Source organism: Cydia strobilella, chromosome 16, assembly GCF_947568885.1.
Source record: "Cydia strobilella chromosome 16, ilCydStro3.1, whole genome shotgun sequence".
Lineage (NCBI taxonomy): Eukaryota > Metazoa > Arthropoda > Insecta > Lepidoptera > Tortricidae > Cydia > Cydia strobilella.
The window spans coordinates 15,014,819-15,031,146 of NC_086056.1; the positions used below are offsets into that span (position 1 = coordinate 15,014,819).

The following is a 16,328-nucleotide window of genomic DNA, read 5'->3' on the forward strand; positions in this document are numbered from 1 at the left end:
CGTTGTCTGATCCGGTACTATTGATGCTGGCTGAAAACTCTTTTAATGATTTACTTGGTGGCTCCCTCTTAAATCCATCATTGGGTCCTAAGGACCAATCCTGCCAAAGGAAATATTACGTTTGTCAGTTTCAAGGGACTGTAGTAGACCTGAGTATATGGTTTTAATTTCAACTCGATACCTCCACGCGTTCCTTCATAAAGGGTCTTGGCAGACAGATAGACGGACGGACAACAAAGTGATCCTATAAGGGATCCGTTTTTTTCCTTTTGAGGCACGGAACCCTAAAAAACGGTCGCGCTCCCAGACTAAATTAGTACGGGAGCATGCATGTGGTGACCTCGATTGTCCAATGTGGTCCGTAGAAGTTGAGATGATCTTGTGTATAATTTGAATATAACTTGTTTCTACTAAAAATAGTATTGTTACTTACTATGGAACCTCTTATACATTTGTGACGTTTCAACCAAAAGGTACCACAATGTTGATTTCTAATTGAAGCTATATGGAAATAGCGCCTTACAGACAAGCAACAATAAGTACCCTTTTGGTTGAAAATTGCACATTTGGCTACTTAAACTGTTTAAAAATATCTTGTTGGGAAAAGATGCCTCTGAAGGCAAAGTTGGCTAGGTTGAAGTTGAGGTGGTCTCGTGTATTAACTACAAGGTTTAATGGTTGTAGCAAAACAGCAGCAAAAACGATCCGAAGTAGTTTACCCACGAATTCCTGTAAACGTAGTAGGCGGGGCTTGCAACATGGCCTGCATGCGTAATGAGCGGCTGTAGGTACTCGCCATTATATCGGAGCGGCCGAGAAGCTCACAAACATCTGAACGCCTCTATTGTGAAGGCGTTAGTGCTTAATTCAGCACCTTCCTCGCTCCATGGCGACATCTCTGATAGCGATTGTACTTTAGTGTTTGAAATTATTTCAGTATCAAGCAGACAATTTACACGGTGGCAAAAAAATAAATGCATTCCCGTTGCCAGTGAGGTTTTGGGATTATACTGAGGAACTTTTGCTATGGGACCAACCCCGAAATCGCGAAAAAAATTTGGCTGTTTCATACATTTTGGCTGGTCCATTTTCTATGGGAGGGTAAATTTTTGTCGCGATTTCGTGGTTGGTCCTATAGTAAAAGTTGCTCAGTGTTATCCCAAAACCTATTTTTAGCCACCCTGTATAGACAGATCAAAAACTGGTAATAATTAGTAGTTTTACCATGGATTACTGCAATCGGCGTAAAACCCCGTGCCCACTGAAAGCATGGTTTTCAATCTTTTTTGAACACAAATTTATTTCAATTCCACAGATCAAAAACTTGCCAAAGGAGTTTTACTACAGATTCCCAGTCAATAACTCTTAATAATTGGAACGTTGAATAATGTAAAACGTAAATGATATATGTATTATCGAACATAAGGATATAGATTTTAAGAACCTTTAGTTTGTTACTTTCCATTTAATAAATATTTCCTATTAATTGTCATTCAATTAAACTGTTAGTCTGATTTCGTCGACAACTTAACTGACAGTGGAAGGTTTCCAAAATTAATAACATCTCTACCGCTCAGTATCAACACTTATAATGTTTCTATAATATCACATGAAAAAATTTTCGGCACTGTTTTGTCTTCTCTGTAATCCATGTATTGTATATATCTTTCTATGTAATGACTGTTTGTTGCCATAATAAATAAAAAAATATAAAAAAAAGATTCCTTTATTTCCAGTAGATATAGTCAGTCAAACCATTTCCGTCAATATAAAAAAGCGGCTAATTTAAAAAATGTAGGCGCGAAGGGTTCGACCCATAGTAAATTTGAATTTCTCGCCTTTTTCTACTGACAAAATTGTTTGACCGGCTATAGTCAGGATAACTTACGATATCTCTGCAAATTGTAGCTATACTTACCTAAGGCGCATCGAAGACCCCAGAACAAAAAAAGTAGGTACATAATTTCGAAAATTACCTATACCTACCTATGTCATATATTATTAAGTTTGACAGAAAAGTTTACGCGAAATTGCGAAAAGCTAAAAGGCCAATAATAAAAATACCGGACAAGTGCGAGTCGGACTCGCCCACTGAGGGTTTCGTACTTTTTAGTATTTGTTGTTATAGCGGCAACAGAAATACACCATCTGTGAAAATTTCAACTCTCTAGCTATCACGGTTTATGAGATACAGCCTGGTGACAGACAGACAGACGGACAGTGGAGTCTTAGTAATAGGGTCCCTACCTAAAAATCACAAACTTTCGTGAAATATGCCTCGGGTTGTACAGAAAGACTCTATTATTATTATACTCGTACCTATTTTGGTTTCAATCCTAAACTTGGGCTCATTTAGACGGTGCCAGAACTCGCATGTAAGCTCATTACATTGCGGTGTTTGATCGGTCGACTTTTTAGGGTTCCGCACTCAAAGGGTAAAAACGGGACCCTATTACTAAGACTTCACTGTCCGTCTGTCTGTCACCAGGCTGTATCTCACGAGCCGTGATAGCTAGTTGAAATTTATTTACGTTTATCTTTCGTTTTTCTGCAATCGATTGTCATCTGTTTCAAAAACCTTATAATGGGGTTGGCAACTGTCAAAGGTTTGCAGAGATGGCGCCATCATAGCTTGCCCCTTTTTCTATGAGATTTTGGCTTAAAGGGCTGGCATCCAGGGCATTAAAAAAAACAAATTTTTGACACAATTCTAGGGATAACAGGGCAAGCTATGCTGGCGCCATCTGCTAAACACTTCGACCGGACAACCCCACTTTCCCGATTCTTATTCAGGTTTTCAGCCGACGTTGTTTATTTACCTCACTTCTGCATAGCCTAGGAAATAAAAAGACGTCTAGTGGGTCGCTATAGGCCTATAGCCAGTAATTGCAGTGTGCGACTGCATCGCATGTCGAGGGCGGGCTCCCGCAGTTGACTCGATCAACCTGAGCAAACCTACAATACAAATTTTATATTAAAGGAAACAATGGAAAAAGTTACACTTCCGGCAGGATTTGAACCCGCAACCTCCGCAATCCGTGCGTTGCTCTTAACCAATTGAGCTACGGAAGCCTACCAGAACCTTGCAAATCTTTCCATTCCTTCCCTTATGTATACACGCCTTTGGGGTGGCGCTACAATACTTAACTACAGAATTTAACTTAAGTATCTACATAAAATAAATATAAGTGCTAAAAAATAAGTGCTATGGGACCAACGAAATCGCGAAAAAAAAATTTACCCCCCCCAATAGAAAATGGACCAGCCAAAATGTATGAAATAGCCAATTTTTTTTCTCGATTTCGGGGTTGGTCCCATATCAAAAGTTGAATACACTTATTTTTTAGCCACCGTGTATACATTTTGATCAATATCCTAAAACCATTTTTTTATTACAAACCGATCTGTTGACCGGTGTCGCAGGACCCTGGCCCTGCAATTTTTGTGTAAGTAGTAACAGATATTATGTTACTGTTATGCAAACATTTGACGGGCAATAATATCTGACGCTACTCACGCTATTTTATTTGTAGGTGTAGCAACCAGTTAGCTGATACACTAGTAGTCTGGGGCCCATTTAACGAATGATATTAGTCTAATATGTTGTCATGGCAACTCATACGATTTGACAGTTCGTGGACTAATAATATTAGTATAACACCGTTCGAGAAATGGGCCCCAGAGGCCCGTTTCTCAAAAGCTTGTAACTTGTAATACAAGTGGAAGTCCTTTTCTAACAAAAGCTATCAAAAAGTGACATCCGCTTGTATTACAAGTTACAAACTTTTGAGAAACGGGCCCCTGGTGATGAGGAGCTCGGTAAACAGCAATTGCAGTATGTTTTTAACAAGATGCATGTAACTGCGACGAAATATCGGGAGCTCAAAAACAAGAAAAGGTAATCACGGTCTATATCCCGGTCAATATAATTTGAAACTAACCGTGAATCATTCAAAACAGTTAATAAGTTGACTCTCGTTCTGAAGAATTTAAGGTGCGTCTATATTGATGTCTTGCCTGTATGGTAGTTTTATACGCACATATTGCTGATTATTTTGCTTCCGTCGTTAAGGGCTTATTACACTATGCTAAATTTAGTGACTAACAGGAACCCCGCTATACGTGAGAAACGATAGGATGTATCTCTTATCGCGTCTCACGTATAGCGGCGTCCCTCTCGTTAGTCACTAAATTAGGATAATGTAATAAGCTCTTAAAGCCCAAAACACATGTACATTGATGACTGTACAGTAGGACTACTAAGTGCAAAGAAACCTCAATACTCAATATTTTATTGCAAATTCACAAAGTAGTTTTACAGGGGCCCATTTCTCGGACGGTATTAGACTAATATTATTAGTCCCGGAGTCGTAGCACGGTACGCTTATCACCATACCTGTCACGTTCTAACAAGTATGTGAGTGCGAAAGTGACGGACTTAGTGATAGGGGAAACCATGCTGCGCGGGCAGGAACTGTCAAATCGTATGGGTTACCATGGCCACACACTAATAATATTAGACTAATACCGTTCAAGAAATGGGCCCCAGGTGGTAAACTTATAAGCTAGGTCTTTGTGAACCCTGTTGGGCAATATACTATTAACACTTCCAAGGAGAGGAGATTTGGTGATTAATTATCTTAATAAACAATAATTATAAGCAAATGTACCTTAAAATAAAATTTTAATTTATGTCAAAAATACACACTCTTCGTGTCGAAAGTTTTAATTTCAATGTCATTTGTCATTTATTATTCAAAACATTAAGTTACTATATTAAACTAATGATAAATATTGCAGGGAAGCGTTTACTTTTTCAACTTTTTTACTCTACACATTTTGTTACACTTACTTTATGTTTGTAAATACCTAAAAAATACATTCACATTTAAAATCTTATCCATTAAAATAATTATATTAAAAAAAAAAAATTTACTTTAAAGATTAAAAATTATATACGTGTATTCTGTAGGTACCTAGTACCATGAAACGAAAACGTTTTGTACTAAAAATTTATGTGCGTCGATTGCAAAAATATCGGAGGCGGCGTCCGGTGATTTTTGATCGGCGGCGGCGTGACCGGCGTTAAATCGGCATGATATCGTTATTATAATACATTTTGATACTTGTCGGCAATGTTATTATTTAACTACATACGTAAATATATTTGTAATTCAGGTTTCGAGAACTGGTCCAACTATTTTGATGAAATTTATAAGAATTAAATAAAAGATGGAATTCATGCATTAAATAGGCACGCTAAAAAATTTCAAAAGTTTTTGAACTATATATAGCTATACTTTTTTTAAATTTCGTAAATATGATGAATAACTTTTTGTTTAAACTTATTGTTTTCATATACGATACCTTTACTCATTTGTTTAGTGCTGCTTTACTAGTTTTAGCTTTAAATATTTGTCATGTTTGGTCCGAAAGAAAAATAAGGTAGGTAGGTAGGTACTTCTATTGGTGATAAGCATTTTTGTTTAGGTATATACATACAATTTTTGCTGGTTACTGCGATATTTAGCATTCCATTATCGAAATAATAGTAATGTTAGAACTAGTACTATCCGACTATTATTTGTAATGATAGAAATCAAACGAATGTCTTGGAGTCTTCACAAACCCATCATTTACTAATAAATATTGTCAAATATACATTAAATATATTATAATGTACAGTGTTGTTATTGAGAGTGAGACTAAGTTGACCATAAATTGATCTATGGTTTAAAATGCTTATTTCTAACCCAGTTGTTCCAAAACTATACCGAAACAGCATATTTAATAACGGAAATACTCGTTCATGGAATGAATGGGTCGCGGTCACAAAGTTTTCACATTAAGCACTTCTACCTACATGTGAGAGTCGACGCATGCGTACCACCCTACGTACACACTTGTTTATTCTGTTTTCCAAAATTCATACCAAAATAGAGGCTGGCATATAGAGCCGGATCATGCACATCGGCATCACACACGTTCCGTACGAGAGGACAGCAATTTTGATTAGCTATAGAAAATCCGAGAGAAACTCTGATTGAGGCGAGAAAAAAGCGCGCGCGACCGTCTCTGTCGGCGCAGCGGCGCGGAGTGAGGCGGCGCGCGGTCGGCGCGGCGGAGAGGGTCGGCGGCGCGCGGAGGGTCGGCGGGCGCGCCGATTGGAGGCGACGCGCCGGGCGGGCCGCCACGCCCCGGCGTCGGCCCCGCTCGCGCCGGCCGCGCCAGTGTCCGCTAGACTGCCGAGCGCGCCGGGCCTCCCGCTTCCCCGCGCCTCGCTCGGCCACGCGTCCCGTGATCGAACAATTCAAGTCAACCGTCGCGAGTGCAGTATGACACTAGTGAGCTAGCGGGCCGCTGTGACGGTGTCTGTTGTGTATGTGTGCACGTGCTTGTGTGTTGTGTCGAGGCCCGTGACGAAAAACTTTCGTTGTGGCCAGCGGAGCCTTGCACCCGGGCTCGGGCCGAGCTTTCATGGCTCAGCCTAGGGTATGTACCACGAACACCTGTCAGTCAGCTGATAGCGCAGAGTAAACGGCCTAAGTGATAACGAGCTTGATAATGTTCATAACAAACAATAAACTCCCACTATGCATAACAAACTCTACATAAAACAATCTCACAAAACTTATTATGACATCCGTCCTGTTAAACTAATGTTTTGAAGCAGTAACTTAAATCAGTATTGAGACATGTTGAGGCACATTAAGCATGGCCACGCCGGTGAACTGTTTTAACAAGTGGCGCACGTTAGGAATACGTAACGAGGCCTGGGAAGAAAACGAAATGCATTTCATACGTAATTAACCGACGATAACGTAATCAACATTATAAAGCATCTCGCGCGTCGTAAACGGATGCGTCGGGTTAATTAAAAACCTAGCCGTAAAAGTGAGTAGGTATTCAAAACGGAATTGTTAAAGTCAGGTTCCGTAGCCCGTAGCACGCGAGGTGATAGCTGGGACCGTGAATAAAGGAGATAAAATTGTGTGCAGCGGGGGGCTTTTGTTAGCTGCTCTCTTGGCTCCATGGGGCTAGGTACAAGCAGCTTTAAACGCACGGTTGGGCACAAAAGGGCCTATATGAGAAACCAACAATAAAATTCAATTGACAATGACAGAAAAAAGGTCCTTTGATACCACAAAGATGCACTAACGGAATTTTTTTGGGCTTTACAAAGATTTGTCGTCGCATTGTTTTTAATCCTTTACTTTGTATAGTTCTGGGTCGCTTTTATTATTAAAATACTAGGGAAGTTAAATGTTTGATGGGTTTGAAAATATGGCAAATAATGTAGACTGTAATTTATCGCTAGAATGATTTAGGACAATAATTATAGGAGACAAATGTCATAAAAAAGTAATAATAAAGTCATAATACCTACGTAACAAATACTAAGTACCTTTATTGCAAGTCACCAAAAACAAATTAAAGAGATAAACAAACAAATCAACTCTACATTAATAGGCACATCATTGACAACACCACCATAATAATAATATAGTGTATTTTCACACTTATATAGTTTAATATGTAAAATTTAATGTCACACCGTCTTTATTAGAGTCGGCGTGCTCACCTTAAAACTTCATACTCAAGTCGGCGGTAAAAAGTTATTAAAATGCATTAAGTAATAAATTTGATAAAATAAATAATTAGATTTGAAATTAATAAACTGGTTATTATTTTATCTGTCAGATAGCGTACAGTAACAGGCCATTACAATCAGCTTATCATAACATAGGTAGATTGAGTGTCATGAGATTTTATGACACCATAAAACTAACCTAACCTCACTTGACCACACTAGCAGTTTATGTTTTAATAAAATCGAAATAGTTAAAATTAAGTCACAGTCACTTAGGTACATATACACTAGGTATAAAATTTAAATACCTACTTTGGAAACCTCGGTATTATGTTTAATGAGGAATATAAAAAAACCGCAGCTTTCTAATGAAATCAAATAGGTATTATAGTTTAAAAATGGTTTTTTTTTGCATTTTTTAATAATTAAATCATAGGACTCGGTCTAGACACCTAGGTATTCGTAAACAATAGTTAGGTAATAACTCAGTACGTTAAGTAGGCAAGGTAATGAATGTGCGCAAAGGAGGTGATCTACCTACCTAATCAAAAAAATATTTTTCTATATTTCTGCTTAAAAAACAAACTAAATAATTATGAACAAGTTAGAAATGGTTTTAATACTCTATGTCATTTAGAAAACTAGTAATTTAAAAAAACCTCTACCCAAAGGTAACTTAGTAGGTAGTTATCGTAAAGTGAACTTTAGTGATGTAAAACTGAACATTTGAACATATTATTGCAAGGACATTAATAGTTACTATAATAATAAAAAAACTGGACAAGTGCGAGTCGAACTCGCCCACCGAGGGTTCCGTACTTTTTAGTATTAACAATAACGATAACGAGCGGCAATAACGGTTCATGAGACATAGCCTGGTAACAGACAGACGGCCAGAGGAGGCTAAGTAATAGGGTCCCATTTTTGCCCTTTGGTTACGGAACCCTAAAAATATACAAAAATATAGATATCTATAATATTTATAGGTAGGTTAGATTTCTAATTACGCAATTTTATGTGCTTATAGGTTCCACCTAGCCGGGTGTTAAATGTGGATGGATATCTAAGGAATTTAATTTATATGGTTGATTCGCTTTTCTACTCATTATAATATAAACCGGTAGGCACTTTATACCTAAACTAATACGAAACGAAACGACCGAAAAGCAATAATCGCAGTCGTAGTTTATAGTCGCAGTAATAATGAATGAAGTATTTTTTAATAATAGACTAACTATCAGGGACCAGCTACAAAAACTATATACTTAAATATGTAGGTAACCTGCGAATTAAACTTTAAAAAAAAAATTGGCCTACGTTATCTCTTACTTGATAGAGCATTAAAACGTACAATTTCATATACTTAAGAAGCTAGCGTTTTAGATATGTGGTATTAAATTTGTGCTCATTTTATTAAAAACACTTAAAATGAAAACCTACAATCATAACCCAATCCAGCCGTAGGCCGTCGGTCAAGTCCAACCTACAGCGGATGGATTGGGGTGTGTCTTGTTTGATACCTACTTGTCGCAAAAAGCTCTACCCGTAGGTATCTTGTGAACGTTACCACCTATTAGATTTATTTAAAAATAATATTTTTTACGTTTGTAGGACTTGTAGGTCTAAACTTGGGGTGGATATATTTCTCTGATGCTGTGTACACGTGAAGTTGTAGGTAGTAATGATTATCATGTATTGTAAATTCACAAAATGAGGAAAAACACAGGTATAAAAGTTCAACTGAAAATAAATAGTCCGCGTTATTTTATCTATTAATAAATTTACTTGCTCGAAACTGCAGCAATTCTACATAGTTAAAGTAAATATCATAATTTTATAATAATAATAAAAATTATTCGGTAGCTTTAAAAATAAACTACAATATTTGCGCTGGTGCCTCCTTTTAAGTGAGAAGACACTTGTGCTAGGAGAGCACCCTCTTCCACGCGGTTAGTTCGGTAGAAATGGTAGAATAGATTGATAGGTAAGCTACCTAATACTTATAATTTAGTTATTAAATATGTAGTAAGTAACGATGAATGTTATGATGAACAAAATAATGTAAATATGCTTGCTTTGCTTGCTTCCTTTAAATTTTTAGAGGAGTATTTTAATACTACTTACCCGTTTGATTTAGCTTAAGATCATATTCCAAATAAAACCAAAAAGATTAAACTAGAACTATTGACAAAACACTAATTAGTAAAACAATGTCAGGTAGAGACAGTATTTATAAATAATACACGTCTTAATCCTTTTATGATACTGGCCAAGAATTTTACTGATTTGTAAAGTCTTATCAGGAGATTGATGATAAATGTAAAGATTAGTCGGGAAAATATGAATTACCTGCAGTTATGAAGGAGGGTAGGATTAGTAGATTCCATTAGAGAACATATTTTTTTATACGTACATACTCACTTATGTTGAATACTTGAACACATGCGTGAAAATTAACCACATAGATAGGTAAGTATGTAAAGATTCAACAAATTTCGAATTCTGACACTTATTTACGACGAATAAACAATTTTTCAGTATCGAGTGATACATTTTGCCAATAAAAGCTAACGTAATAAATCAAAATAGTCAAGTATTTGATTTAAATAAATAAATCTGTCTTTAATATGACGTTTAATTTCACACTGGAAATATTTAATTAAATACAAAAGTTAATATAATAAAAAGTAGTGTTCCACATTATAAAGCAATAATAGTGCATCAAATACTTTATTGAAATCGCGTCACTTATTAAAACGAATACAGCATGCCGTGCCGTGATGACTTGTTTAACCGCCGCGCCGCCGCCGCAATATTGCCTGTATTAATAAAACGCTTGTAAAAATAGTTCTAAATTGCCTAAAAACAATATCGGTGTCCGAAATTATATTTACACAAGACTTGTCCGAGCATTGTCATGGACTAACGTATCGTAAAGTTTATGATATATTCGATAGCGTTATCATTTTGTCTGCCAGTAATCGCCGATAATGGTCCCTGTGTCCTAGTAATTGTGGATTGATAACACGTGTTTTGGAAACGCATATTTTGGCCAAAATACTTGAGTAATGCTTAACGTAGTAGATAAATTGTGAATTATTGTCCCTACATGGGTGTGTTATGTTATGGGTCAAATGTAAGTAGGTAGGACTTTTTTGTAAAATATAAACATGTTAGTGTTTACATTTTTACGAGTTATTTGTATAGTCTTGTAGCGTCTATAAGGTCAATAGGTGTACATGTTTATAATGCTGATACCTATAAGATGCATTGGTTAACTTCGAAAGCTGGGTAATTTTGAAAATGGCTAATATGTACTAAACCTAAAATGGCTAATAAGCACTTCATTGTACTTAATATACTGACAATCAGAATTAAATTAAAATTAAAAAGCTTTTATTTCGGATTTATATCCGTAAAGTACCTACATATTATTAAAATTAAAATTAACTTACATATTTAACTAAAAGTTACATTTAGTAGTGTAGTGTTTAGTGTAGTTAATAATAATATGAATTCATTTTTGACATGGCATAATTTATACCGTAATTAATTACTATGAAATAAATGAAATGAAATGAAATCAAATCATACTTTAGTAACATTTACCCTACTGCAACGCTTATCATGGCATCTTGCTTAATGTTGCTACAATAAAAAGTGTTTATAGCTTAGTAGATTTTAGCAATTTTCAAAAATATCCCGTTTTCGAAGTTATCTCAATGCACCTTATAGGTGTATCAGCACTATAAACATGTACACCTATTTGATCTTATAGACGCTACAAGACTATACAAATACCTCGTAAAAATTCAACGATTTCTCGAAATCTGAAATTCAAGACATGCACGAATTTTGGTCCTCTTATGGACTTGTAATTTACCTTGTAAGACATTTCAACTCCACGCAAAGGTCACATTTCATCAACACGTCAGAACATATCATAAATCTTGAACAATTGAACCAACATGTTGGCGCGCAAGCTCGAACGTAAAAGATCCGCTAAAGTATCGCGTTAGAGGTGGCGAACGCGGCTCTCAATGGTAATAAATATTTGGCAACCGTTCCCGAAATCTACTTTAAACCTCATAAAACGGACTAAATGCGCATACGACAGTTTTAAACATTAAACAAAAACATTTTTATACGATTAACTAAATTACAGGTTCGTTTGAAGTTATTTTTTTAATTTTCTAAGATGGCGCCGATCCGCGGGCGTTGCGACCGTTCTTAGCGCATTAAACTTATTATTGGCACTTACTCGAACAGTAAAGATAATACCGGTATTGTATAGGCAATTCTGTTCACATTTCACGATAAACACAAGTCGATTTTATGTTTTAAGTGTTGGAAAACCGCTTCGCCATTAGGACTGTCGCGTTCAGAGATAACGTTACTACGTTAGGTCTCGTTACGAAGTTTTTAGGACTGCTAATAATGACGTGAAAGTGTTAAGTTACGAGTGTTACGACATGTTACGGAAGCTATATTACTAACTAGACATTTAGATAGCGACTCGTTACCGTACGTATTCTACGACCGTAAGCTAACAGGAAAAACTCTTCTAATGATTAAATTATGCTTTTTCCGAAAAAACCGTTCCGTCCATTACTCAACGCAGATTAAAAAAGCTACGAATTATAAAAAAACGCGCCTTTCTCGATTCGAATTTGTTTTCTAATTTCAAATATGGAAGTCCATTTCGGTAACAGATAAATGTCACTTAAAACGGTCATTGCCTCGGCCGCCGTGAGCAGATAAATTAGTAGTTATATAATAGTGATGTAGGTATCTGTTTATGTATGCGGAATGATATATTGGTTTTGATATAAACTGGTGGGACTAGTTCATTTATGTTTTTAATGCGATATGGCGATTACGAGTGGCCATTATTTTTGTTAAAAAAGCGATGGAACGTCACCGAGCCGGATCACCATTTCGTTTAAAAAAAGCATTTTCCGTTTCTAAGTGTATTCTAGCTTTTATATTTTTATTACTTTGAGATACCTACCTGATGACGCTATGTGCGGAAATTTAAAGATAAGTTGGTAGATACCAATTTTATTATCTATTTAAGTTGGCGAGAATGAGCTTTCAAAAGCCGTTACGCTGAAAGAAGGCTTATAATACCCTTAATATAATTTTGACAGTATTTTGAGCGACTTAAATTTACAGCCGTCGGGAGCTTCCGTGAGCTTTTACTAAAGTTTATTTAATTTCGTGAAAATATTTAGCTTTTACTGAATATTCAACAGAAAGTTAACAAAAACAGATAGAATGACATTAGGTATTGTAACTAAGTCTAGTATTTATTTTATAGTTAAATTCAACAATGATAGACATTGAGATATAACATATATTTCTGTAAGTATTCTTAAGATAATATGACACGCACTTATCTAGTTATAATAATTTTGTATGAACTCAAACATAATCTGTTTTGATAAACATAGACGCACGGTAATATACGATAAAAAACTTTACTTTAAAGTAAAATAAGAAATAGCCCTGAACAATCCATTATAGACTTGTAATTCTGAAGACACTTTGCTTGGCAAAAAACCGTATTTTAGCATAATACCAACATTGAAATCAATACAAATCAGTCTATAGCCGACGCGCTTTATAAACGCACCCACTAATTTGTTATTTAAATTTCGCTGTTCCATTCCATTTTCGAATTTGAATTTGGATTCGAACTGGGCTCTAGATGCGTCGACTCGGCGCGCATTCCGACCGCAGTCGAACATACCCGAGGGCAGGTACCGAACTCTCATTGTTTTATTCGCAGCGCGTTCCTTTTTCAATTTGAATATCGCTGTTCATTTTCGAATTGGCTCTTTGTAGACGCGCCTTAATTGCGCACTTTGGATTCAGTGCTAATTCCCGCGCTCGCTAATTTGACCGTTTATTGTGTTCCAAAATGTCCGACATCCTTTTTAAAATCAGCCCAGAATTTTAATAAAACACCTAGCCGACACAGTTGTGGTGTTGCCAGCTATAATCTAGGAGCGTGTATAAATCAAACGTAATTTTGAGCTGGCAACGATATTCGTATAATAAATAATTCTTGAATTAAATTCAGAGTGATGTCGGTGGTTCTTGTCACCTGTGAAATATTAGTCCCAGTAGCGCTAAATACCTGCAAATAAATATTCAAGACAGAATTTCTCCTACTTTAATTACACTGTAATATTGTAAACGCCTAGCGCTTCTTTTATCAATGTTATTACTTAGCTTCTTTACGACGTAGCGTGAGTAAGACCAATCATAACCGTAACTCCGCCAAATGATTTCCTTTGGGTTATACTTAATTATAAGCCGGGTTCTAAACAGTCTTTTGAACAAACATTTTAAAGTTATAATAAGAACGTAAGGTTTCTAATGCCACTAAGCAGTTGTTCGTCGACACAAAGTCTGCTATCGCCCATCGACATAACTGTGTCCTCCCTAAGTCCTCTAATACGCCGCCACGATTTAGAGTTGTACATTAAACAATATTAATTGACGGGAGATGACTCGCCACTATCGAGCCGGGGGCTGCAACAATGCCTCTAAATACCACGCACTGGCCGGCCAGCCAGTGTTTACCGAACGTACGATTCCAAATTCAAAAAATACTTTTTTATTCTGTAGCTTTTGGTGCGTTCTTTTTTCGGGACGATAACGAGGTTTGAAATTGGAACGCAGCGTCGCTGGCCTGTTTAGCGCGCTTTTTCGATGACACTTCAGAGTTATGGCCGGTGTAAGATGAATAGAGAGCCGTTACGGGTAATTAGTGTGCCTTATCTGTTAGATTAGCGCTGGTTCGGCGCCGCGTTTGAATTACGTGTCGATTCGGTTTTATTTCAAGCGGTTTAGTCGGTCACAAGTCACAACATGAGGCCAGGGCGATGACCAAATTATTGCAAAGAACGAGTCCCGCCGGTGGCACACCCGACGCGTCCCGCGTTGCGAGCTTTGCGATAAAATAAAAACAAATTGTTATGAGAAATCAAACAGGTTACTTCTGTACCTAATATTGGAATAGACAGCATATTATTCAAGAGACGGCGGAATCATTCTTATTGATGTGGTTGATATTAGAATAATGTGATTCATTAGTTCCTATATTGCAAAACGGGTTTGGACGGGGAAAGAAGACAGAAATTGTGGCGGTTGCAGCGCGTCACTCAGAATTCGAAGTTTAAATAGTCAATCACGAGCAGTGTGGCTAATCTCGCATTCACGGGCACAATGCCGGTAACGAACGGACAAGCGGACAGCGCAATAAGGCGCGCGTGGGCGGCTTTATGTCAACGTTATTTATGATCAGACTTTTTTTACATTTTTTACGCTGGCAACACTGATAGTGGAATTTTTAAAGTGGTACTTTCCAAATTAAAAAGAAAACTGAGGAGAAAGATGAAACAAATGACAGTAATCATGAATAAGTTAGTATCAGACTCACTCGCCCTTTAAACGACTAATTAATGTTTGCGTATTAAGTATCTTTAAAACGTAAGGAATAAAAAAGCATAACCAACTTTATTAGTCGCATAAAAGTCCTTTAAGCACTTATTTTGATTCTTTAATAAGAGCAAAAGGAGACGGCCGTCGCGTCGAAAGGAAATCGTTATCTTAACGAGGTTATATTTACCTAAGTGAAATCAGAGACTGGGGACCCTCAGACGATACCACTATCGTGGGTCGAGGGCCAGCTATTGACCCCACAGTTTACATTCTATGAGATATATTCCATAAATACGCGCAATTCGCGATAACTTGAGCACTTTCAATTTGTAAACCTAATCTAAGGCTACAAGGTTAACGGTCTCTAAAATCAATTTCGAGACCACAGATAACACTAGAGTGCGGTGGGTCCGCGTTTGTTTTTAAACAGTGCAATTTAAAAATGGAATGGAAACTAAAACTTTCATTCGACGCCTTTAGTCGAATGTTATGGCTTCCTACGATAAATCTGCCGGCGAATCTCTAGAATCCACCGTCGAACATAGCTCACGCGTCTATTTATAAAACTCACGAAGAAAAACACTCTTACAAATTGAATATCGAATGCGACTTTTGCAGCTGGCCAGTAACCTTCGTTAGTTTTAGAACGGGCCCTACGATATTTCAAATATAGAACGGTGAAGTGTTGCCAGTAATTAAGGCAGGCGTTGGTTGCGCGTTGGGCGTCGCGCGGTGTCCCCATGCGGATGGGCAAATGGAATAAATGGTCGTCTGGGCCCGCATCCGCCACGGGAGTCGGATACAACTCTTGCAGCGCTGCGAGAGCATTCTCACACCTTACCAAGTGGAAGCGAAACAAACCAACGTAACAATCATTCATATAAATTGTGCGTAGGCAGAGGGCGTGCTTATACTGGTTTGTCCAAGCAGGGGAGCGTAGAAGTTGTTGAAACAACGCGCCTGGATACAATTTTTCAATTAAATCGACCAGACAGAAGATCCCTAATAGGTGTCGTTAAGAAGTCGTGTGCCCGATTTTTGAACTGTCCCTGTAACGAGGACGTTTTATTAGTATTTATTGTTCTGAAACAAATGGACATTCTCGTATCGTATCATGAATGAAGAGGAATTTATGACTCGTGGCGTAGTAAAACTAGTAAAGGTAATATAATAGAGTTTTTCTAAGTTTTACTGCCGCGAACGTTGTAAAGTTCGATACGACCGTCCTAACGATGCTTGATTTACCACTATCAATTCAACAAAATACATAAAACACACACGATTC

At 37.1% G+C, this 16,328-nt stretch overlaps 1 protein-coding gene across 1 annotated transcript in view; it reads left to right on the top strand.

Annotated features, from left to right (window-relative positions):
• The first annotated feature begins 6,219 nt into the window (after positions 1-6,219).
• Positions 6,220-16,328, top strand: part of LOC134748148 (homeobox protein homothorax) — a 333,582-nt gene continuing 323,473 nt past the window's right edge. Inside the window, exon 1 of the mRNA XM_063682855.1 lies at positions 6,220-6,492. Coding sequence (XP_063538925.1) covers positions 6,478-6,492 — 15 coding nt within the window. The 5' untranslated portion in view covers positions 6,220-6,477. The remainder of the gene's footprint in view (positions 6,493-16,328) is intronic.